Source organism: Jaculus jaculus, chromosome 5 (genome assembly GCF_020740685.1).
Source record: "Jaculus jaculus isolate mJacJac1 chromosome 5, mJacJac1.mat.Y.cur, whole genome shotgun sequence".
Classification (NCBI taxonomy): Eukaryota; Metazoa; Chordata; class Mammalia; order Rodentia; family Dipodidae; genus Jaculus; species Jaculus jaculus.
Window position 1 is genome coordinate 154,670,221 of NC_059106.1, and position 27,069 is coordinate 154,697,289.

Sequence of the window (27,069 nt, forward strand, 5' to 3'; positions counted from 1 at the left end):
TGATGACAGACATTTGGGTCACTGGCAGTCTCTGGTAAGCTAGTCTAGCCAAAAAAAAAAAGGTGCGAGCTACAAGTTCAGTAAGAAACTCTGGGAAAAGAATAGCACAAGCTCCTCAACAACCTCTGGTGGCCCCCAGATGTGTATGTACAAGGTGATAGGTACATCTTCCCACATATGTATGCATACACCACACACACACAAAATGTAGACACACCAAAAAATGAAAGAAAAAAAGTTAAAAAATAATTCCATCCACAAATAGCTTTAAAAAAAAAACTATGTGAGGAATAAAAAACTTTAAAGCATATATCCACACATGAAGGAAAGATCTCCAATGTTCTTAAAGGGAAATAATCCTGCTAAAAAAAATAAAATAAAAATGCCCTACTAGTGATATGAAGATTTAGGGAACATTTGAGGGCATCATAACTTTTCTAAGATCTTGGTTGGGCTTTAACCCAAGAGTTAGGGTTCAAGACTTACACAAAATTTCCACTAAATTAATGGCCTTTTGGATTCTTATTGCATGAAATGAGATCCATTGACCATACAGGGTGACTTTTTGAAAATTTTCTTACACAGATTGTAGATAGAGGAGGAAGGAATGCAAAACTCTTGCCCAAGAGAAGGCAAAAAATGGCTCTGGAAAGTGGAGAAGTCCACATAGAGACCAAGATTGGGGTCTTGTAGAGTTTAAGAGAAGGAGGGAAGGCAAAGCCCATGTGGACAGTAGCGGTCCCAAGTGGATGATTCCCTGGTCACTGTAAAATAGGTCTTCTGTAGAGTATGTAGGGGCCAAACTCACACCTGACACCAGGTTTAATCCTCCAGGAAAGGGAATTATCCATCTTCTCTCTCCTAGGCAAGGAAAATTCCTTCAGAGAAAAAGAGATTTAGGGAGGAATTCAGCTATAAGGGGAAAGAAATCTAGAGAGAGAACCAATTTGGGCAGAAAGAGATAAGCAAAGGTTAGACTCTTAGGACATTTTTGATCTAGAGGAGTGGAATGACCCAGATTCTCTCTTATAGGCCCAAGGACATCCCTCACATTTTAGTTTTTGGGTCCCTGTTACTCCAAAACTGCCTCACTATCAAAAATATTTTTTCAGATTCAGTACAATCACCATGAACCTAACAGGTACATTCTTCACAGAAGTAACCCCCCCCCCCAAAATCCTAAAATCCATAAATACACTAAAAATAAAACTAAAAAAATATATATCTGAAGCAATCTTGAGCACAGATAAATGGAAGGCAGCACATTGTTTGACTTCAAAATGTATTACAAAGCTACAGAAAACTAAAGGAACATGGTACTGACACAAAGCAGATGCACACATGACTCAGACAAAATAGAGTGCCCAGATGTAACCACATGCATTTATTATAGCCAACAAGTCTTTCAAAGACTACAACATACTGGAAAAGGGTAGCCTCTTTAGTTAACGGGATGTTCTCCAGACTGGATATTTACATATAAAGAATTTGAAAATTGACCCCTATCTCTCATCCTATACAGAAATTAACTCTAAGAGATGAAAAATGTAAGTCTAAGACCAAAAACAACTAAAAGAATATTTATAGGAAACATTTGATGGCATAGTATAGCCAAGGGTCTTTTGGGTGATGTGACAGCAACATAGAAAAGCAAGAACTATTTTCCACCCTTTGATTCCCTCCCCGCCCAAACGGCAATGGTACCATAAAATTCTACTTCCTAAAAGACAGACCAAATGACTGAACCTTCACTAGTCCCTTACAGGAAACACCTGAACCACAAGACACTGGAGAGGGTAGGATCAAGACTGACCTAAATCTCCTACATCTTCCTTCCCTCCCTCTCCCCCTCTCCCCTCTATCTCTCTCCTCTCTAACTCTGGTATATTAGTTATCTTTTTCCTCAATTTCTTAGTGGACACTGACCTGTAACCCCCACTTCCAGCTTGGGCCTACAATCCACAATGAGCTTTTGATCAGAGAAACCTACAAGGTTTCCCAAAACAATGACAGACTTCTGTCAGAGTAATTGATGACCCACCAAAGGCCAGTGGTAAGACCCTATTGCTGAAGACTCCATACGCAGCTGGCACGTAAAATGGAATGACATGGCTGGAAGCCAGGAGAGAGTCAGTCCCCAGACAGTCAGCGTGTCTAGTGCCAGAAGGCGCTACATAGGCGACTGGGGGAAGTGACCAAGATCTGTCCAAGCAACACATTGTTTAACCTAAGTAGCAACAATTAACTGGATGTGATACCCACACAAGTGCAATAGTGGTACACAGCCATGGTGAGGAATCAATTGCTCCTGATTTGGCTAACTGATCCACTCAGTGGTACTAGACCCTTAGCTGGAGGTGGGAAACAAGTCAGAACCATACCCAAACACAAGCCCACTCTACAATATCAAGCTACCATCAATCACGGGGTATAAGAGGGCCTACACCTATCAAACTGTCTATCAAAAAAGTAAGTGTTATCTCAATTTTCTGGGTGCTAACTTACTCTCCGTTGGAGAATCTGCTTCTCTTTTCCAGATAGATGCAGATCCTAAGAAGAGAGCTGCCCCAACATACCTCAGAAGGGGCCCAACTGAAACTAAGGACAACTGGCGAAATAAGCAAGGGTGATGTTTTCCTGTGAACTGGATACCAGCACAAAGGGGAAGGAGATCAATGCAGAGAAAAATCAACTCCTACCAAATCAGAGAGCCAGAGCCTCAGAGGCCCCCAACACCTCAGCACTGAAGCAGACCAAAAATGAACCCAACATGGCTCAGGGAAATCTTGCGGAAGAGGGGGCGGAAAGAATGTCAGAGTTACATGTTGGGTCATGATTTTCAGAGACATTTATCATACTAATAACTGGGGGCTAACTCCACAATGCATGACCCATTTTCAATAATAAGGAGGGTCTAATGGGAGGGGGTAGATCACAGATGAGCCTAAATAATGGTACCAAACTGCCTGTATTTACTGAAAAGAAAACTAATAAATTAAATTAAAAAAAAAATAAAAAAAATAAAAATAAAAATACATGGGAAAAGTTAAAAAAAAAAAAAAAAAAAGAAAAGCAAGAACTCAGAAGTTTCTCCACAGCAAAGGAAACATAGATTCAGAGAAGTGACAATCTACTGATGGAGACAAACTGATTGTGAAGTATTCCTGTAAATCAATACTGGAATCTGAATTGCACAGATCTCAAAACCTCAACCATAACAATGAGAAACCTAAACCATCCCATGTAAAGCTGAGCATGGGGCTTAGAAGTTAAAGGTGTTTGCCTGCAAATCCAAAGGACTCCAGTTCTATTTCCCAGGACCCACATAAGCCAGATGCACAAGGTAATGCATGCTCCTGGAATTCTTTGCAGCAGCTGTATGCCCAAGTGAATCCATTCTCTTGTTCTCTCTCTGCCTCTTTCTGTCTGTCACTCTCTCTCACATAAAAAAATAAATATTTTTTTAAAAAAAGCTGGGCAAATACTATGAGTAAATACTTCCAATCAGAAAAATAAATCATAAAATATGTGAGAAAGTGCTGAACCTGATGAGTCATCAAGGAAATTTAACTCAAAACCACAATGAGGGGCTGGGGAGATGGTTCAGTGGTTAAAAGGTCTTTGTTTACAAAGCCTGCTGATCCAAGTTTGATTCTTCATCATCCACAAAAATGGCATATGTTTCTGGCATTTGTTTGTAATGGCAAGGAACCCTGGTGCACCTATGCACAGATGAATAAATAAATAAATAATAAAATTTATTGAAAACACAATGACATATCACAGTACCCCAGTATGAGTAACAATTATACAGGAAGCAATACCTATCAAATTTTTGGGAGGATGTACAGATCTTGGAACACTTACATTATTGTTAGAATGTGAGTCAGTCCTGTTATTGTGTATAACTATATGGAATTTTATAAAAATCAAAAACATTGTGGAGATGATTCAGCTGTTAAAAGTGCTGGCTTGCAAAGCCTGATGGCCTGGGTTTGATTCCCAGTATCCACCTAAAGCCAGAGGCACAAAGTGACACATGCATCTGGAGATCATTTACACTGGCAAGAGGTCCTGGCGTTCTTTCAGTCTCTTTTGCCTATATCTATATCTGCAAATAAATAACTAAAAATACATATAATCTCCAAAGAAAAGGAAATCAGAATGGCTAAAGGAATATCCTGCAATCCAGGATATATTTAAGGAGTCTCTATAGAAATAAGTTGGAGCACCACAGTCAATATCTTCCAAGAAAAAGTATCTTACCTTAAATAACTATTTTATCCAAATAAAACCTCATTTAAAATTCTGAGGAAGTATTTAAAATTTAAACAATTAGCTGTGTTAGTAGTAGAATTTATTGGAAGTTTCTGACTTTTTTAAATATGAGGATTTAATACTTAATATTACAATGTTGGAGACATTGAAACAATCTGGTTTGGAGCATATGAAGAAAAGGCTAAAAGGCACCCAAAGTAATTCTAGCTCTCATGATTTTCAGAGGGTGTATAGTATATTTTATTCTACTAAGTATACATGAAACATCCCTGTGTTTCTTGGAACATAGACTGACTAGATATTAACATGGTGGTTATCTTGGTTACAGTGAAAGGACAACTCAATTTCAGAATTCATGGTAGAAATTTCAAAATGTAAAAAAAAAAAAAAAATAGGCTGTCCTTCTAGTTCAGTTCAGAACATTGCAAAGACAAATATTAGTGAGCTTCAGGAAATAAACAGAGACCTCTAGTTGCAGAGCAAAAATATAACCCTTTACCTATTGATAGATAACCTTCATCAAAGGAGAAACTAGTAATAATAAGAGCAGAGATATGCGCTGGAAAGAAAAGCTAATGTGGTGGAACATATCACAGATGTTTGGACAGGTGTAATAGGCATGTAGAAGCTGATATCCCAATAAAGCCCTGAGTCCACTTGGATACACAGGCGACTAGGAAGAGTCTGATATATTTTCACTTCATTTAGTGTCTCTCTCTTTTACTTTGACTGAAGGCACAAGGGAAGTCAATACCCTTAACTCTCCCCCTGATTTAAGCATGGATTCCAGGAACAGCAAAACTTTGCAAGACATCACAAGTAACCCATCCCCCAGATAAGGGGAATTACACATGAAGGTATGGCTGCACCGTGGAACAGAAGTCATTACCTCCTGAGAACGGCTTTGTCCTCTCGTGCAATAAGCCTATTCTTGGACCAACTAGCAGAATTAAAGTTGAAACAGTGGTCAACCAGAACTCACCTTGACCAGGACTGCTTAATTGTGCATGCTTCTTACTCTTCTGTGCCAGTCTTTCACTGTTTAGGCCTCTTGCCCATGACAATGCCCCAGAGATGGGCTTAGGGCCAGTGCAATGGCATATTGGCACTGGGTTGCTGATCTTAGCCTTTTAGGGCTTCCAGAACCCAGTCTTCTACTTCAACATCTCTGGTAGCATAAAGGCTTAGTAAGAGCTGATTACCTGTCTTGCTGTTTGTTCATGTGGAGTAAATCAGAATGTTTCTCAGTATATACCTTAAAGAATTGGACTGAATAAATATATATTGTGTTAATAAAGTGCATATAGGCTTTTAGCCTCAAGTATATATTGAAAAATATAATTTCACTTAATAATCAATTCTTATTATACCATGGAGACTGAGAGCAATTTTGAGAAACTCCTGGAAAGAAAAAGTCAATTTTCTTGGAATTTCATAGGAAAACATTAATCAGCATTTTAATCCTTTTCAAAAGTCTTCCACCTTCATATCTCAATTAGATACATCACTTAGGGCGAACCCATATTTTAGGGACTAACAGGACTCAACAATTTCAAGATGTTAATCATGTAAAAAACAGAGTCAATTTATTAATATACAATGAAAACATTGTTTCAGGAGCTGTAGCATTTGTGTTTGCTTGATTTTTAAATTATCTCTACATTTAACTTAGATGGAAAACCAAATTAGATTATTTTATTAATTTACAGAGATAAATTTGTTCACTGGGAAATGGAGTCTATTTTGTCAGTGTGTCCCTTCTTTTGATTTGAAGAATGAAATGATAATCAGAGGCCAGTTTGCTAATTAGGAAATCACTTTGCAGAATGATCAAAAGGCTCCAACTCAATTTAATCATCTCATTCTTTTCCTGTAGGGAATGCAAAACCCATAATCAGCAAGTATGTGCAAGACCAACAATCAAAATGCAGGAAATTTCATAAACTCAGTATATTATGACTTTAGGTTATGGCAATTCAATCCACAAGACAATGAAGTATTTAACTATCCTAATATGACGAGAAGTGCTTGGAGGCTCAGATAAAGGAAAACTTCGTCCTAATAAAGCGTGAATCCCAAGGTCAGCTCCAATACCCCTCCTTAACACCATCCTCACTGAAGACTGTACATTTATTTTGTTTATGAATACTCTGACCTTGCTAGAATAACTGTTTACATTACATGTCCAAAAACTTAAGGCTTTTACACTGACAAAAAAATCTCGAATGATGTTCCAAGCCTAAACTCTTTATTAAAAAATAAAAAGCTCTAATACTGGCATATGTGTCCAATGGTCTCTATACTTAGTCCTTTCGGGAGCTAATTCATAGCCTGAAAAGCTGACTATTAGCATAGAATTTAAATAACCTTCATATTTTATCTAAGTATGAAGGAAAAATAGAAATAGTATTATTACTGACTTTTGCCACTTGAAACAGTCTTTCAGTTTCTCAGTATTAGGAAGTTGGGTGTCTCTAGTCATTAAGACACTTCTGCTTTTCCTAACATCATGTGCCTTAAAATACAAGTATCTACAGATTTACACATCTTTTGAGGTTGTGTTTTCATCATGGAGTATAGTTTTTCTAAGGGTTTTCATAATTTTAAATGTTTTATCTTTTTTTTTAATTTTTATTAACATTTTCCATGATTATAAAATATATACCATGGCAATTCCCTCCCTACCCACCCCCACAGTTTCCCATTTGAAATTCCATTCGCCATCATATTACCTCCCCATTACAATCATTATAATTACATATATACAATATCAACCTATTAAGTATCCTCCCCTCTTCCTTTCTCTACCCTTTATGTCTCCTTTTTAACTTACTGGCCTCTGCTACTAAGTATTTTCATTCTCACGCAGAAGCCCAGTCATCTGTAGCTAGGATCCACATATGAGAGAGAACATGTGGCGCTTGGCTTTCTGGGTCTGGGTTACCTCACTTAGTATAATACTTTCCAGGTCCATCCATTTTTCTGCAAATTTCATAACTTCATTTTTCTTTACCGCTGAGTAGAACTCCATTGTATAAATGTGCCACATCTTTATTATCCACTCATCTGTTGATGGACATCTAGGCTGGTTCCATTTCCCAGCTATTATAAATTGAGCAGCAATAAACATGGTTGAGCACGTACTTCTAAGGAAATGTGATGAGTCTTTTGGATATATGCCTAGGAGCGCTATAGCTGGGTCATATGGTAGATCAATCTCTAGCTGTTTTAGGAACCTCCACACTGTTTTCCACAATGGCTGGACCAGATTGCATTCCCACCAGCAGTGCAGAAGGGTTCCTTTTTTTCCACATCCCCGCCAACATTTATGAACATTTGTTTTCATGATGGTGGCCAATCTGACAGGAGTGAGATGGAATCTCAATGTAGTTTTAATCTGCATTTCCCTGATGACTAGTGACGTAGAACATTTTTTTAGATGCTTATATGCCATTCGTATTTCTTCCTTTGAGAACTCTCTATTTAGCTCCATAGCCCATTTTTTGATTGGCTTGTTTGATTCCTTATTATTTAACTTTTTGAGTTCTTTGTACATCCTAGATATTAATCCTCTATCAGATATATAGCTGGCAAAGATTTTTTCCCATTCTGTAGATTGCCTCTATGCTTTTTTCATTGTGTCCTTTGCGGTGCAAAATCTTTGTAATTTCATTAGGTCCCAGTGGTTAATCTGTGGTTTTATTGCCTGAGCAATTGGGGTTGTATTCAGAAAGTCTTTGCCAAGACCAATATGTTGAAGAGTTTCCCCTACTTTTTCCTCTAGCAGTTTCAGAGTTTCCGGTCTGATGTTAAGGTCTTTAATCCATTTGGATTTAATTCTTGTGCATGGTGAGAGAGAAGAATCTATTTTCATCCTTCTGCAGATATATATCCAGTTTTCAAAACACCATTTGCTGAAGAGGCTATCTCTTCTCCAATTAGTGTTTTTGGCATTTTTATCGAATATCATGTGGCTATAGCTACTTGGGCTTACATCTGGGTCCTATATTCTGTTCCACTGATCTACATGTCTGTTTTTGTGCCAGTACCATGCTGTTTTTGTTACTATGGCTCTGTAGTATAGGTTACAATCAGGTATGGTGATACCACCAGCCTCTTTTTTGTTGCTCAGTATTATTTTAGATATTCGAGGTTTTTTGTGATTCCAAATGAATTTTTGGATTGTTTTTTCTATTTCCATGAAGAAAGCCTTTGGAATTTTGATAGGGATTGCATTAAATGTGTAGATTGCTTTAGGTAAGATTGCCATTTTCACAATATTGATTCTTCCAATCCATGAACAAGGGATGTTTCTCTACTTTCTAGTGTCTTCTGCAATTTCTCGCTTGAGTGTTTTAAAGTTCTCATTGTAGAGATTCTTTACTTCCTTGGTTAGGTTTATTCCAAGGTACTTTATTTATTTTTTTTTTTTTTGATGCAATTGTGAATGGGAGTGATTTTCTGATTTCATCCTCTGTGTGTTTGTTGCTAGCATATATGAAGGCTACTGATTTCTGTGTATTTATTTTGTATCCTGCTACATTGCTGTAGGTTTTGATCAGCTCTAACAGCTTGCTAGTAGATTCTTTAGGGTCCTTTATGTACAGAATCATGTCATCTGCAAATAATGGTAACTTGATTTCTTCCTTTCCAATTTGTATCCCTTTTATGTGTGTCTCTTGCCTGATTGCTATGGCTAAGCAAATGGGCCTAGAAAACAAGCAGGGGTTGCTATCCTAATATCAGACAGGGTAGACTTTAGTCAGTCGTTAGTCAAGAAAGATAAGGAAGGTCACTTTATATTGATTAAGGGCACACTCCAACAGGAGGACATTACAATCCTAAACATATATGCACCTAACATGGGGGCTCCCAAATTCGTCAAACAAACACTATTAGAACTAAGGTCACAGATAACACCAAACACAGTGGTGGTGGGTGACTTTAACACCCCACTCTCATCAATTGACAGGTCATCCCGGGAAAGAATAAACAGAGAGGCATCTGGACTAAATGAGGTCATAGAAGGAATGGACTTAACAGATATATACAGGACATTTCATCCAAAGGCTGCAGAATATACATTCTTTTCAGCAGCACATGGAACATTCTCTAAAATAGACCATATATTAGGACACAAAGCAAATCTTAACAAATTCAGGAAAATTGAAATAATTCCTTGCATTCTATCTGACCACAATGGAATTAAACTACAAATAAGTAGCAAGAAAGGCTATAGAGCATACACAAAATCATGGAAACTAAACAATACACTACTAAATGATGAATGGGTTAATGAAGAAATCAAAAAGGAAATCAAAAAATTTATAGAGTCAAATGATAATGGGAACACAACATACCAAAATCTCTGGGACACAATGAAGGCAGTTCTAAGAGATAAATTTATAGCCTTGAGTGCCTATATTAAGAAATTAGAAAGGTCGCAAGTAAACGACCTAATGCTTCGCCTTAAAGCCTTGGAAAAAGAAGAACAAGGCAAACCAAAAATCAGTAGATGGGAAGAGATAATAAAGATTAGGGCAGAAATTAATGAAATAGAAACAAAAAGAACAATCCAAAGAATTAATGAAACAAAGAGTTGGTTCTTTGAAAGGATAAACAAGATTGATAAACCCTTAGCAAATCTGACCAAAAGAAAGAGAGAAGAGACACAAATTAATAAAATCAGAGATGAACAAGGTAACATCACAACAGATTCCAGAGAAATTCAAAAAGTCATAGGGACATACTATAAAAGCATATGCTCCACAAAGTATGAAAATCTGAAAGAAATGGATGATTTCCTTGATCTATATGACCTACCTAAATTAAATCAAAATGAGATTAATCACTTAAATAGACCTATAACAAACATGGAGATCCGAACAGTTATCAATAATCTCCCAACTAAAAAAAGCCCAGGCCCGGACGGATTCACTGCTGAATTTTACCAGACTTTTAAGGAAGAGCTAACACCATTGCTTCTTAAGCTTTTCCAGGAAATAGAAAAAGAAGGAATTCTACCAAACTCCTTCTATGAGGCCAGCATCACCCTGATACCAAAACCAGGCAAAGATAGAACAAGAAAAGAAAATTACAGACCAATCTCCCTCATGAACATAGATTCAAAAATTCTCAACAAAATATTGGCAAACAGAATACAAGAATATATCAAAAAGATCATTCACCCTGACCAAGTAGGCTTTATCCCAGAGATGCAGGGATGGTTCAACATACGCAAATCTATAAATGTAATACATCACATAAACGGGTTGAAGGACAAAAATCACATGATCATCTCATTAGACGCAGAGAAAGCATTTGACAAAATCCAACATCCCTTCATGATAAAAGTACTACAGAGACTGGGAATAGAAGGAACATATCTCAATATAATAAAGGCTATTTATGACAAGCCTACAGCCAACATATTACTAAATGGGGAAAACTGGAAGCTTTTCCACTAAAATCAGGAACAAGACAAGGGTGTCCACTGTCCCCACTTTTATTTAATATAGTTTTGGAAGTCTTAGCCATAGCAATAAGGCAAGAGACACACATAAAATGTTTTATCTTATTCTAAATGTTTATTTCATCAGAAATAAATTGCTTCATATATATTTCACTAGTGGTTACTTACTGTGAATATACAGACCTGCCTGAACTATTGGTAGGGTTGTGGACTGTGGTAAAATGAGAGAGCTGGCTGAGTGCCAGCTCTCTTTACTCTGCTAGGATTTCTCATTGTTGGACTGAATATGACCACATTCTGCCGTCATGCCTGCTCTGACATGACAGACTTTAAACTGGAACCCTAAGGTGAAATAAACTCTTCCTGTCTTAAACTGATTTCTGTCAGACGTTTTATCCCAGCAATGAGAAGTTCACTAATATATTTTAAATACACATGCAGAAGGTTTTTAAAAAAGTTCACTGATCTAAAAGGCAAAAGAGAAAGAAGCAAAAGTACTATGAAATAATGTCATTGCATAATTCAAATGTTACTGGGATATGAATGCAATTGGTAATAAAGTTGTCATAGCTACAGTCATGAGAAGATACAGCTTGAGAATGGAAAGATAAGCAGAAATAAGCAAACTTAAGGAAATACAGCTGATGGCACATAATTTATGAAGCAGCCCATCAGCCTTCAGTTACATGTAAATGAAAACAACATTGAGATTTATTTCACTATAGTTAGAAGGGTAATCACCAAGAAAAGAAGTGACAACAAATGCTGGTGAGACTGCAGACCAAAAGGGACCCTTTTGTAATGCAAGTAGGCATATAAACTAGACCAGCCACCATGGAATCAGAATATTCAATGGAATCTTTGTTCAGCCATAAAGAAAAATGAAGTAATATTGCTTACAGAAACATGAATGCCATTGGAGATAACTATATTAAATATAGTTAGCCTCGGTATGATAAATATTACAAGTTTTCCCTCATTTTGGGTTTTGGAATTTGAAGATAAATAAATTTATGTATTGACTAATAACATGACAATTGAGCCATATATATATGTATATCTATAGCCATATATATGTATATATATACATATATATTTACATATATATATATATATATGTGTATATATATATTAAGACACTTTGAGTTTCACGATAAGTAAACTAGGATACCAAAATTAAATTATTTTATTTTGTATATATTTGGGTCCTACAGTTTGCATACATTATGTCACTCTGCCCAAGCCACCATCTTTTGGAAATGGTAACATAGATTCTATCACAAAATGACTACTATTAGAAAAATTCAAAGACACAGACACATTTTAAAACAAAGGATGTTATGCCAAGGAAATATCAGATTATGGAGCAAGTTACCCATCTTAATAAAGATAACTCTCATCTGTGATGTAAAGGATAAATCAGAAGACAGAGCATTGAAATGAAAATTCTTTGCAGAGGCACATGATTAAATGCAGAAAACCAAGACAGACTGAACTACAGTAGAGAGAGAATGTTGATGTGTTAGAATGCTAAGGTTTTGTTAATAACCTTAAAAGAACTTCATTTTCCTTAAAAAAATGCATTACAATGCAGAACATGATAGTTCTTGGAATAGCAAATATTTCTTTTTACCAGACACTAATTGGGAAAATATATAATGTTTTGTCAGTTTTGCCACATCACTCACTAAGATAAGCACAATGATAGTAGTCACAGTCTCACTGAGTCCCTCTCTCTCTCTCTCTCCTCTCTCTTTCTCTCTCTCTCTCTCACTGTCTCTTATACACACACACACACACACACATCACATCACATCACATCACATCACAGGAATGGTAGAGAGAAATGAACATGCAGAGTATGCAATACATCATGTGACAGAAATTTAAATTTATTGAAAGAATAATTATAAATTTTGGTACATGCTAGACTGCTGATGTTATTGTTAACTAATATACATGAGAATAACAAAATAACAAAAGACAGTTCTTCTAATTGGTATAAATTCCACAAATCAATGCTCTTATGTGTGATTCACAGTGCTCAATGATTAAATATGTTTATATTTTTACAGAGATCACTAATACTATAATCTTATTGATGCCCTAGTGTTTAATAAGTAAAAGTCGCTACATGAGCAGTGATTCTAATTTCTCAGTAGTAGCCAGAAGACCAGTATCTTCCATAGCAGCATGGACGGTAGCAACTGTATCCATATCCACCGAATCCAGAGCCATAGCCACAGCCACAGCCATAGCCCAGGCCACCATAGCCGTAGCCCAGGCCTCCAAAGCCGCAGCCCAGGCCTCCATAGTAGTTGCCGTAGTAGCACATGGTGTCGGGAATGGAAGGTGGACTTGAGGCAGATGAATAGGTTCTGTAGTCTGAGTTTCCTAAGCAGTTGTAGATCCTTTTATACCCCTGAGTGGTATGTGAGACACACCACAGACTCCTGTAAACTTTATTAGCATTAAAATAAAAATAAACACACCCACAAAAATACCCTGATCACCTGTCCAAAACAAAAATGTCACTGCATGTCGAAATGCTTAACCCTGAGATCATGAGGCTCCCGGAGGTTCACATTCCTGTGCTTATTGCCTTTGCTTACTTAAGATTCCAAACTGATGAGAGTCCTCATGGGATCACACAAAACATGTGTGTCCTGCCTTTGGGGATATTGAATTTTTCTTTCACATATAATCCTGCCTATTCTTATATACAAAAATTGCGGAATGTCCTGGTATGGTTAGGAGAGTTTGTATATTTAATGAAAAGGGTAAATTATCTGGATTGTTTGCAAATAAGTCACATTTTATTTATTTTTTTATATTTTATTTTTGATTGAGATATTTCTGTAGTCTATAGGAATAAAAGTCTACATCCAAGTTTATATTAATCTTATATTATTAGAGTGTTAAGTGGTCACCTCTTTGATCAACATCACCTTGGTTTCATTATCTATGAATATAATTATATTCCTTATTATCTATTCAGTCTTCTTTTTTTTTAATTTGAGAGTAACAGACAGAGAAAGAGAGAGAATGGGTACACCAGGGCTTCCAGGCACTGCAAACAAACGTGCGCCCCCTTCTGCATCTGGCTTACGTGGGTACTGGGATAAGAGCCTCAAACCAGGGTCCTTAGACTTCACAGGCAAGCACTTAACCACTAAGCCATCTCTCCAGTGCCCTATTCAATCTTTTTAAACCCTTTCTTCTTTGGATAAAGCCGTGATGAGTATGCACAGTGAGATTACAAACATTATCCCTTTCAACTCACTCACATAATTAAGATTTTCACAATGTATAGTTTTGGCTTATATACTTCAAACTCAGCAATAAGATTTTATATTTATTAAGAAGAACATAGCAATTATAGATTTTTAATGAGTATTTTTTTATTGACAACTTCCATAATTATAAACAATAAACCTTGATAATTCCCACAACCCTTACTTTCCCCTTATCATATTCCCTAACCCCCTCAATCAGTCTGTTTTATTTTGATGTCATCATCTTTTCCTCCTGTTATGATTGTCTCACTCATTACAGAAGATGTGGCCTGGATATCCATGACCTCGCAGTGCCTGACATTACCTATGCAATTATAGATTTTAAGACTAAATATTCATCTTTTTATGTTTACATACTTTTCAAAGTATAGGTGCTATTGAGTGTGTATTACTTATCCAAAAATTATTGGTGTTCTCCAAAATATTTGATATGCAATGTCAACTTTTTGCTATGAATTTTTCTGCAGTTCCTATGTTGGTTAACTCAGTTATTATTCTGTTCAATGTTAATATAGTAGCATCTCCTATCATTACTTATTTATCTCTAGCATGTTTAGGAACTTTATATTTACAACTTAACAAAATTTTATATGTATACACATTAATGCCTTAACTAATGTTAGTGCCACCTAAGGAATTACCTTTTTAACACTCCATGGAGGGAAGGTAAAACAAAATGGGTTCTTATCATTGGCTTTGAAAGACTATATTTGGTGCTGGGAATGTGATTGGGAAATCTCTTACATTTATGTGCAAGATTAAATTCTGATGAGGTTTGAAAGTCATTACTCACTCTGCTAATTTTAACAGTTGAAAACACTGGGCTGAGGAGATGGCTCAGTAGCAAAAGGTCTTATGATGCAAATGTAAATGATAAGTTTGTATTCCCAGACATAACTGATGCTCTAGCAGGGTTAAGTAGAGTCTCAGAATACCTGTAGTAATAAGGGAAGTAGAGATGGGAAAAATTTTTCTTGATACTTATAATTCAGCTAACCTGGTGAATGCAGAAATGAAAATGAGTTCTTGACTCAGACAAGGATGAAGGATCCGAACAGCACCCAAGGATGTCCACTGATCTTAACATGTGCACTGTGGCAAAGATCCATCTGCACTCACCTGTGAGCATGTCCCTCCCTCTCAGAATAATGAGCAGAGCAGTGTGTCCTTGTAATCCCAACACTCAAGTGGTAAAACTTTGGAAACTGATGAGTGAACACTGTGAGTTTGTACAAGGACAAATAGTGAGATAGTGAGTTAGAAACCAGGTGAGGGTATTATTGAGAACCTGTCAAAGAAGAAATATGAATGAATGAATGAATGAATGAATGAATGGAAGGAAGGAAGGAAGGAAGGAAGGAAGGAAGGAAGGAAGGAAGGAAGTTAGGAAGGAAGGAAGGAAGGAAGGAAGGAAGGAAGGAAGGAAGGAAGGAAGGAAGGAAGGAAGGAAGGAGGGAGGGAGGGAGGGAGGGAGGGAAGAAGGAAGAAGGAAGAGAGGAAGGAAGGAAAGAAGGAAGGGAGAAGGAGATAGGTAGCATTAGGGAGAGTCAGGCAGGACGACCCATAAGAGAAATATTAATCTTAATTCCTGACTGCTGAGTAGAGCATATAAATGTGGCTGCTTACATCACACATTCACCCTGATGCCAGAGGCAGCTGCTGCAGAGCTGGAATTATCAGGTACCTGCACTTCAAGCCCAGCCTGCCAGCTAGGTTGACTTCTTATTCAGCCCCAGACCCATAACAAAGAGCCCTGCTGGACTCAGAAAGGCCTTCTGTGATCTTTCTGGCTCCTGGTCTGTTCATCTCCCAGCACCTGAGTTTTTGGCTGACAGTAAGATTTTGCCCATCACCCTGACAGCTTAGCTGCTTCCAGGGTGGGAAAGGCTGTTTTGTTTTTCCCAAGCCCTTGGACTTTTACATGAGCCCTTAGACCACATGGGTGCATCCATTCTCCCTTCTTTGGTCAGTGGACTCTCTTCATGCCAACTGACTTCTGAATACAAAAGGTAAGAACTAAATATCTTTCTTGGTCTTGATTTATCACATTCTGTGTTTAAAATTATCACTGCCACCCCAACGGGCACTCTCAAACTTAAACTCTCTTGTATTCCTACTCTTCCCCTGACCCCAGAGTGCCCCTCTGCCTCCTCTCTTGCCCCAAGCCCTCTATCCGTTGCCTCTGAATGCTCATCCTCCCTTTACACCTGGTGTTTTAATGCCATAGCTGTTGACAAGAGTTACAAGCTCCTTTATCCTCCCTTCTGTCTTCTCAGGGAGTGCACAGAGCCCATCTCCCTCACCTTCTCTAAAACAGGTGTCTGCCAGCGACTGCCCTGAGGCCAGCTCAATACTGGGATGGTAGGAGAGAAGTCTCTACTTCACTGAGGACCAGGTCATAGCAGCATGCTACACTGGTGCTATCAATCTCACCTCTCTGCCACCTCTAGCCACCATGAAACCACCTCCTAATAACCTGTCCTGAAGGGAGATCCATTGACTGCATTATCCAGCCTCTCCCATAAGAGCTCATCACCCTTATGGTTAGCTTGAAGAAATTAACTTTTGTCTCTTATTAACAAAAAGCTGGAATGTTAGGTTGGGACAGGAATGGAATCACCATGTGGTGACAAAGACAAAAGGAAGTAGGTTATCCCCATTCCTCAAGAAACTGCCCAACTGTTATCCCTTCCTTGCCTAACAATGCCCCTTCCCCCTAGGCTATGATTTTATGCCCCCTTATCTTATAAAACCACTATTCTGGTCTCACACCCTAGCTATTTGAAATGGCTAATGTAAAGAACAAAGGAGTTCTTTTCCCTTCCTCACCTTCCCCAAATTGAAGAGCTCTATAAAGTGCACTATCTGGAATTTCAAGTTAGCTGTATTCCTCTCTTGAGAGTCAGTCCTGGCAGCTCATGTTTTTCCTGAATAAAAGCTTCCATCTTGGACTGGGGGGGGGAACATGAATTGAGGTTGGGGTTTATTTTTGAACAACCCAAATAAAACATAACTCTATCACAGAAGGAGGAAGGAAGAAAAGAAAAAGAAATTAAAAGAAAGAAGCAGAGAGATGAAGGAAAGAAGAAATGAAGGAAGGAAAAGAGAAAGTAGGAAGCAACAAAGGAAGGAATGAAGTAAACTGAATAGTGACTATTACCTTATGTTTTATTATGATGTTCACTATTATCTAATAAATATGGTAAATATTATTATTATTACTATTATTATTATTAACTGAAAGAATGGGATTGAGAAGTTTCTTTGCTGGTTTCTACTGAAATACAACAAGGCTACAAGAATTGCATTAGTCACCATGTATTCTGAACACATTATGAAACTACCCAAGTTACCAACTTTGGTCAAAGGTAGCAGAGATTCCACCAGAAGACAATTAGCATTAGATAGATTCAAAAGCCACACTGTGACAAATTTCACAATGAGGAGTTCTACTATTGAAACATAGGAAAATCAAGCAGATCATTTATCTGCAAAAAGAAAATTCTCATCTGTGTATGAAAATGGAGAAATCAGTAGACATTATATAAGGTGCAATCCTATTCTCTCCAGAGGCTCAGGATTCACAGGGGAACATAATAATAGTCAATGAAAGTTTAAAGAGAATTTGATAGCAACCTTGCTGACTTTTGTCAATTTCTTTGGAAAAACTGGAAAAACTGCATTTCCTTAATGTATTTGCATTAGACCAATGCAGAGCATGGAATGTATTGGAACTGCATATAAATATTCTTTTGCCAGACACAAATTAGAAATTTCATATACATAACAAATTATATATATATTCAGTCTTTCTTTTTTGCCACAATATTTACTAAAATTATCACATAACCACAAATAGTAATTCTCTCTCTCTCACATACATACACACACACACACACACACACACACACACACACACACAAAATAGACACCACTAATGAAGAAAAATGAATACTATGAAAAATGGTACATAGGATGACAAGGATTTAGCTTTATTAAAAATGGAATAATAAAATTTAAAATAGGCAAGTGGGTAGATTTTTTAAACAGATGTATGATAGTAACACAATGGCAATGGAATATTCTTCAAGTAGGTATGAATTTAAACTTTCAATACAGACATGTGTAACACCTGAAGGTCAATCAAAAAACATCTGTGTACATTTGGACAAATAACAATAATTGATGACATGGTACTTCATAAGAAAAGGTCACTACATGAGCAGTAATTGTAATTTCTTAGTAGTAGCCAGAAGACCAGTATCTTCCATAGCAGCATGGACGGTAACACCTGTATCCATATCCACCGAATCCAGAGCCATAGCCACAGCCACAGCCGTAGCCCAGACCACCATAGCCGTAGCCCAGGCCTCCAAAGCCGTAGCCCAGGCCTCCATAGTAGTTGCCGTAGTAGCACATGGTGTCGGGAATGGAAGGTGGACTTGAGGAGGATGAGTAGGTTCTGTAGTCTGAGTTTCCTAAGCAGTTGTAGATCCTTTTATACCCCTGAGTGGTATGTGAGACAAACCTCAGACTCTTCTAAACCTTACCATTAAAATAAAAAACAAACACACCCTCAAATATGCCCTAATCACTTGTCCAAAACAAAATTGTCACTCTGTGTTGGGATGCCTAACCCTGCGATCATGAGGTTCCCAGAGATTCACATTTTTGTTTTCCTTTTCTTACTTGAGATTCTGGATATGAAGCTGGAGATTCCTCATGTGATCACATTAAGCTTATTGGTTCTGCCTCCGGAGATATTTCAGTATTTATTTACATATCTTCCTGTCATTCCTTGAGTATGGAAACCACAAAGAGAGTCCTAAAATAGTTTGAGTAGGTTGTAGATGTTATGACAAGGATAAATTATTTGGATTGTTTTAAATCAGTTTACATTCTGCATTTCTGGGTCAGTCCTTTGCTTACTCTATAGATAAAACAGTCTGCAACTCCAGTTTACACTTCAGTTATATTCTTAGAGTTAGAAAATAATTTCACCATCCCCAATTTATCATATATGCTCGCCTGTGTAGCAAGCAGAAATGCTTCTGCACTGGAAGAGAGCTGAGGACAGAGGGCCAGCACTCCTCGGAGGGATGCCCCCGGTGACCCCTTGGCAGTCAGTTACTGTAAAGGTTCCTGCTGCCCATGAAGTCACGACGACCTAATTGCTGGCGCCAATGCTGTTTCTTTCCTGCTTTCTTCTAGCTGTTTGTCTAAGAACAGCTAATTCAACACTTATTAGTAATCATGCACGCAATCAGAGTACAAGAAACAATCTAAGTATTGAATGTGCCCCTCCTATGATTAGGGCAATGGAGAGAATGTATAACTCTACTAGGAATAAAAAATTAACTCTAGAACAGTTTTTAGATGGTGTAAAGTAAAAACAGCTTATGATGTTTGAGAACGATACTGAGCCTGAGAATATGAAAGTAGAAATGTTGATCGGTAGTGTTCATAAGAAACATGACAGTTCTGCAGATAAGGAGTTACAAAACTTAGGCATTCCCACCAGGAAACTTCCTGGGGGATATGTTCAGTACTTGATCAGGGCAGATGGTGGACTCCTAGAGCTGGAATCTACTTAGTTCCACTCCCCTATGAGGGAGGATATGATGAATTCGGTAATAGATGGGTGAATTATGAAGAAAAAAGGAGGCTATGGCATTCTCTTCCATTTATGGGAACGCTTAACAAGGAAGCGTAAGCCTTGGTGTTTATACAGTCCTTGGGGTATAAGAAATAAGTAACCTGTTATTCACCTTACACCTAGTTTCTGTTTGTATAATGTTGTGGTCAATGATACAAGACGCCCTTCTTAAAAAATGGGTACAGTTCCTGCCTGATCAACATTACATGTATGCTTACAATAGAACAATACTCAAAGATTGTTTAGATTAATGATTTCTGAGATCACTTGTTGGCTTGCTAAGTTTCTCTGTTCAATCTGTATAAAATCTTCATGAAACCTTCAGTAAATTGCAGCAGCATATTCAACTTGAGTGTGTCTGTCTGTCATTTCCTCGCCGAATCCCGAGTTCTCCCTGAGCCTTCGCCCTTGTTCTCCCTCGGTCCTGATCTCCCCGAGAGTCAGTCCGCGGCATATATATATATATATATATATATATATATATATATATATATATATATATATACACATTGCTTTGTATTTGTGAAACCTTTCTAAAAGCAACTTCTATTGGTTGAAGCCATGATGAATGTGAATAGTAAGATTCCAGCTGCAGAATCTGAGAACTCTTCTTTATGTCCAATTACTCAGAAAGAAATGTTAAAATCTGGTTTATTGTCTGATGTGATGAAGCTTCATCCCTACTTTCCTACTTTTCTGTTAATTTCTATGCCATTCAAGTTCCCATTGCCTACCAAGAGCCCAGTTTTCTTGTCATCTTGCTGAATGTTTTCTTATCTCTGCATCTTCAGGGAACTCCAATAACATCCTAATCATCTCATTTATTTTTTCTGAAAAAAAGATTCTCCATGGATAATGAAGTCAGTATAAATAAGTAGGTAGAATGATAATAGATGTAGACATATATGTAAGGGCTAAGCAAATTATTTAGTTCATAATCCTGCAGTAAACATTCACATGCACCACACTTCCACAACTCGGACTGACAGTCCTTTCACTTTCTGTGATACGGTTTTCTCAGCCTTTGATCTTACGTTTACTTTCTGTAGTGCTCTAAGCCCAATCACACTTTCCATGACTGAAGCCTGTTTTGATATCAGAAAATACTGATTCAAGACAATGAATTTTAATTTTAAGAAAATTATTCAAATAACTCTTTTAAACATTTTAGTAGACTTCCATTTTCAGTTTTGATCTATTGTTTTAACTTGAATTATAGGTTTTATTACATTTTATTACTGTCACTTGGACCTAGACACTGTACATACATAAACTAATTTATAGACTGAAGACATGAGAGTACAATAGAACCATCTTGGGGAACAAAAGGGTGCTAATAAAAGAAGAAGGAACAAGAAGGGGATGGATAGTGAAGTTTGAGGGACATACAATGTAAGTGTACATACTGGAAAATGCCTTTGGTAAGGCTATATAATAAAAGTTAAAATAATCACTTCAGGGCTGGAGGGATTGCTTAGTGGTTGTTTGCCTGCAAATCCTAAGGACCCAGCTTCAATTCCCCAGAACCCATGTTAGCCAGATGTGCATGGTGGCACATGTGTCTGGAGTTCAATTATGTTGTCTAGAGGCCCTAATGTGCCCATTCTCTCTCTCTCTCTATAATAAATAAATATATTTTAAAAAAATTATTATAAAATAACTATTTTTAAAAAGTCATCATATTACATATTTATATTTATAAACATTTTATACAGTTTAATTAATGTGTTTATTAAAATAACTATATATAAAACTAAATGACAGGATGAACTGTACATTCATCTAAGTAACAATTACCAACCACACATCCATTTAATGAGCATATGTATATAGATTTTAGGTTCTTGATCCTGTTCTTCTAGAATAAGTTCTTAAATGTGTAATTAAGTGCAATATTTTACTATCCACCTATCTATATGTATATCAATACATAACATTAATGATTTTTTAACTCAAAGAATAGGCAAAATATAATTAAATATTAATATGTTTTATGATTATAACAATTTTTTGTACAATAGCCATATTTCTTTCTTTTTTTACATTCTGCACACCACAGAAGTTATTCCTTTAAATGATATATGACATAGTTAGAATTTTTATCATCTGCTATTTTGTTTCATATAATTTTAATATTGTTTCATATAATTTTAATATTGTAGAAATCAGTTTTTAATATTGTAGAAATCAGTTTTTATTTTTTATTAGGGAATAGCACAACAATTAGTAACTTTTTAGATTGGTAATATTTACCTATTCCTGCTTAGACATTTATGAAATTTTGGTTGTTAATGGAGTGCATATTATTTCTCTGCAGTGGTAGGTATGCTCCATTATATTTAGTGTTCAGGACTCTTATTTAGTTCAAGGTATCATAATCCGAACACTAACTATTCACATGCACCACTTTCCTATCATTTGTACTGGTTGTCTTTCTTTCACTCCAAGAGTAGGCAAGCAGTAACAGTGTACAATCCTGGACAATTTCACTAGCATCCCTCTGATTTACCTTTTTCTTGTGTGTGCAGTTTTAAGCTTGCTTTGTTGCAATGGAGCCTCTAATGCTTAAACTACACATTTGTTAATCCATTAGAGGGGATAATTTATGCAAATACCAGACAGATGTTTAACCTACATTTCAGTAAAGAGAAATCATTGCCCTATTCTCTCCATGTTTCTCCAGAAAAAAAAAAAAAAAATGATCACCGCCTTCTTAGTCACCATTTAGAAGAGTTGGGTTAGCAACACCTTAAGGTGTTGACTTTTGAACACCCAAGAATAGAGGTTAGAGTAATATGATTTCTTATACCTCACTTTGAAAGCCTACATCTGGGGACTGACAACATTATTGGAAAGTCTTCTACATTCATGTGAAAGGTGAAATCCTGATATGGATACAACCTGTGTGGGTCTACTGGGAATGCGTAGTGATCACTGGGTTTGTTAGTTGGCTAAGATCATGTTCTAGCCTGAATTTGTATCCCCAGAATCCGTATAAATCTGAAAGCTGTAGCAGGTGTCTATAATCTGAGCATGCATGCAGCTTTGTGGTTTCTGGAGACAGGACAATCTTCCTAATCCTTACAGACCAACTAACCTGATGAATGCAGAGGTGAACAAAAGACCCAGCCTCAAAGAGGTGGAAAGCTAGGACCAACATCCAAGGCTGTCCTCTGAAAACAGCATATACACTGTGGCAAGCACGTGGCTATACCCCCATATGTGAGCACCTCCTTCCCCCGACCCCACACACAGAATGCATATTAATGTGGCCCTGCAATCACAACACTCACAGGTAGAATGCAAGAGACTGAGATAAAGTGATGATGATTTTTGTTTTTCTTTTTTTTTTTATTAATTATTTTTGTACTCAGTGAATACCGTCAATTTGGTACCATTACTAGGCTCATCCATTACCTACCCCCTCCCCTAGGCCCCTCCTTGTTGAGGTATATGATCATGCATTCTGCAGTTAGCCCACAGTTATGGGTAGGATAAATGTCTCTGCATATCATGACCTAACACGTGTCTCTGACATTCTTTCTGTCCCCTCTTTCGCAAAACTTCCCTGAGCCATGTTGGGTTCATTTTTGGTCTGCTTTAGTGATGAGTTGTTGGGGGCCTCTGGGTTTCTGGATATCTGATTTGGTAGGAGTTGATTTTTCTCTGTGTTGATCTCCTTCACCCTTGTGCTGGTACCCAGTTCACCAAGAAAATAGCAACCTTGCTTGTTTCACCAATTGTTCTTAGTTTCAGCCGGGGCCTTTTGGGGTATGATGGGGTGGCTCTATCCTTAGGATCTACATCTATCTGAAAAAGAGAAGCAGATTCTCCAATGGAGAATGGAGAGTAAGCTAGCACCAGACAAATGAGATAACCCTTACTTTTTTATAGAGAATTTAATAGGTGTAAGCCCTCTTGTAGCCCACAATTGGTGGTAGCTTGATAATGGAGAGCCAGCTTATGTTTGGATATGGTTCTGACTTGTTTCCCAGATCCAGCTATGGGTCCTTTACCACTGAGGGGATCAGTTAGCCAAATCAAGAGCAGTTGGTTTCCCACCATGGCTGTGTGCCACTATTGCACTTGTGTGGGCATCACATCAGGTTATTTGCTAAGTAGGTTAGACCATGAGTTGTTTGGACAGATATTGGTCATTTTCCCCCAGTTGTCCATGTAGCACCTTCTGGCACTAGACGCTCTGTTTGCTGAAGACAACTTATGCGGTTGACACCTAACATGGAATGACATGGCTGGAAGAGAATCAGTCCCCAGACAGTGATGATGATTTTGAAGGCCAGGCTAGGTTACTTTATCACCAGCTCAGGGAACCTATTGAGAATAAGCCTGAGAAAGAAAAAGAAAGAAAGAGAAGAAGGCAGGAAGGAAGGAAGGAAAGAAGAAAGGAAGGAAAAAAGAGAGAGAAAGAAAAAGAAGAAAAAGGAAGAAAGAAAAAAAGGAAAGAAGAAAGAGAGAAAGGAGGGAGGAAGAGAGACAGGCAGGAAAGAAAAGACCTATACAGAAAAAGTGAAGGGAGAGGAAGAAGTAGAACATTAGCTAATGTTGATGTTTTATTATGATAGCTATTAGTACTTTAGTAAACAATTACAACATTAATAAACTGATGAAGTAGGTATCATAATTCATATTGAGTGATTTTCATTGATAATCATCCAGGCCACCAGGATTGAGATCTTATTATGCATCATGTGTTGTAGTTAACTTTGTGTTGCTTGGAGAAAGCACCCAACTAAAAGGTTCTGATGGGAGAAAACTTGTGATTTTCGCTTACAATATTGAGGAAAAGCCTCATGAAAGCTGGAGAAAGACAGAACAGTGGAGGCTGGACATCACTTCTGCCACAAAAAGTTGGAAACAGCAGTAAGAGAATAAGCCAAATTCTAGCAGAAGCTGTTGGTTACCACATCCCTAAGCTGCCCCATGAAACACAGTTCCTTTATTAAGGCTCCTCCTCCCAAAACATCATCAGCAAGGGACCAAGCATTGGGAGAACATGTGTTTATGGGGGACATCTGATTCAAACCACCATACCATATAATACACACACACACACACACACACACACACACACACACACACACATAACTGACTGTCTTTCTGCACATAATATTCCCTACCCTAGCCATCACATTTTATAAATACTCATGGAGAGTCTGTTAGAAGACAAGTGGCATTAGATAAATTCAAAAGAATCACTAAGACCAAAGACAAAATTAAAAAAAAAATGATTTTTTTTTTAGCCATGAGAAGTCTGAAGACACAGTGTATGAAGGTATGGGTGAATTCTCACTAAGTTATAATCTGCCCAGGGACATATGCATAAATGTTAAAAAAAATAGGACATAGGACACATAGAAAATTATAATAGGAAGAGGATGTTGATAGGAATAGTACTAAGACTTCTCTCAGTTACCATGGAAGAACTTCATTTTCTTACAGCAAAATTTGCAATATATCCATGTAGATCATGGTAGCTCTTGGAACAACACATAAAAATTATTTTAACAGGTCCTAACTAGAAATAAAAAACACTCATGCTTTGTCTGCTTTGCCATAATCACTTCATCACTTACCAAAATAAGCACAAAGAAGGCAGATGTTCCATTCTCTCTGCCTTTATCGCTCTCAACCTCACTCACACACGCATGCACACAAACAAACAAAATTATGAGAACAAATAAATACATGTGGTAAACAGCAGGTAAAGTGAAATTAAGTTATTTTTATTGAAAATAATAATTATTAACATTAACATATGCAAAATCATTGTTATTGTAAACAGATATAATGAAAGTAACAAAATAGCAAAGGATTGCCCTTCTAATTGTTAATCCTACCAATCACTATAGTTAGGCATGATCCATGATGATCAATAACTAAATCCACTTAGACAGATAACAATAACAAGATAATCCTATTAATGCCCTAAAACTCCATAAGAAAATACTTTCAATAAGTAATAATTCTAATTTCTTAGTAGTAGCCAGAAGACCAATATCTTCCATAGCAGCATGGACGGTAGCAGCTGTATCCATATCCACCAAATCCAGAGCCATAGCCACAGCCACAGCCATAGCCCAGGCCACCATAGCCGTAGCCCAGGCTTCCAAAGCCGTAGCCCAGGCCTCCGTAGTAGTTGCCGTAGTAACACATGGTGTCAGGAATGGAAGGTGGACTTGAGCAGGATGAGTAGGGTCTGTAGTCTGAGACTCCAAAACAGTTGTAGATCTTTTTATACCCCTGAGTGGTATGTGAGACACACCACAGACTCCTCTGCAGTCATTGCCATTAAAATAAAAAAAGAAATACACCCTCAAAAATATGCCAATCATCTGTTCAAGACAAGATCATCACTTCATGTCAGGTGCCTCAAACTGACATCATGAGACTCCCAGAGATTGTTTTGTAAACTTTGTTTACTAGAGATTCCAAAGGTAATCATAAAATTGATGAGAGTCCCCATGTGATCACAAATAACATGTGTGTCTTTCCTTAGGAGAATATATATATTATTTCCATATATATATATATATATATATATATATATATATATATACATTTCTTTCATGTAACTTTCTATAATGCCTTAGTTCCTGAAACAAGAGAGTTGCCTGAATTGGCTAAGAAACATTTTAGATATAATCAAGTGAGTAGAATATATGCGTTCATTGTACTGAAACATAAATATGCTTGTTTCAATCCTTTACTCAATCCATAGAAATAAATGTCTACACTTCGAGTTTACTCTTTATGTTTAGAGTGATCAAATGCATACCTCTTTCACCTCCTTCACTTTGTTTACATCATACATGCAGGCAAATTTACTCCCTTGTGCTTGTGAAAGCTTTCAAAATCAATTTCCTTTGGGACAAATATCAAAGTGTAAGCCTACTTTTTTAATAAAAACATGTACTTATTCATTTTTATTTATTGGAGAGAAAGAGAGACAAAAAGAGAGAGAGAGAGAGAGAAAGGAGGCAGATATAAAGAGAAAGAGAATTAGTACACCAGTGCCTCTAGGTGCTGTAGACAAACTCCAGATGCATATACCACCTTGTTCATCTGGCTTACATGAGTCTTAGGGAATTGAACCTGGGTCCTTTAGCTTTACAGGCAAGTGTCTGAAGTACAAAGCCATCTCTCCAGCCATTGAGAATCCTGTCTGATGATGAATACCTCAGAAAGAAATGTTTAAATCATGTTCCTTGACTGATTGATGATAGTCTCCATTCATATTTTTTCTCATGGTTTTAAAAAATATATTTGTTTAATTAGAGAAAGTGAGGGGCAGTAATGAACATACCAGGGCCTCTAGCCAGTGCAAATGAACCCCAGATGCATGCACC

At 37.2% G+C, this 27,069-nt stretch overlaps 3 protein-coding genes across 3 annotated transcripts; all 3 read right to left on the reverse strand.

Moving 5' to 3' along the window:
• Positions 1-12,905: 12,905 nt before the first annotated feature.
• LOC101616911 (keratin-associated protein 20-2-like) lies at positions 12,906-13,085 on the reverse strand. The gene has a single exon (XM_004654414.1). The coding sequence runs from the start codon at positions 13,083-13,085 to the stop codon at positions 12,906-12,908; it is 180 nt and encodes a 59-aa protein (XP_004654471.1).
• Positions 13,086-18,285: 5,200 nt separating this feature from the next.
• On the reverse strand, positions 18,286-18,465 carry LOC101617196 (keratin-associated protein 20-2-like). Its single transcript, XM_004654415.2, has one exon. The coding sequence runs from the start codon at positions 18,463-18,465 to the stop codon at positions 18,286-18,288; it is 180 nt and encodes a 59-aa protein (XP_004654472.2).
• Positions 18,466-25,696: 7,231 nt separating this feature from the next.
• On the reverse strand, positions 25,697-25,876 carry LOC101617492 (keratin-associated protein 20-2-like). The gene has a single exon (XM_004654416.1). The coding sequence runs from the start codon at positions 25,874-25,876 to the stop codon at positions 25,697-25,699; it is 180 nt and encodes a 59-aa protein (XP_004654473.1).
• Positions 25,877-27,069: the final 1,193 nt, after the last annotated feature.

Bases quoted from the DNA above. Each gene is read 5' to 3' on its own strand.
- LOC101616911 (XM_004654414.1), bottom strand. From the start codon at position 13,085: ATGTGCTACTACGGCAACTACTATGGAGGCCTGGGCTGCGGCTTTGGA.
- LOC101617196 (XM_004654415.2), bottom strand. From the start codon at position 18,465: ATGTGCTACTACGGCAACTACTATGGAGGCCTGGGCTACGGCTTTGGA.
- LOC101617492 (XM_004654416.1), bottom strand. From the start codon at position 25,876: ATGTGTTACTACGGCAACTACTACGGAGGCCTGGGCTACGGCTTTGGA.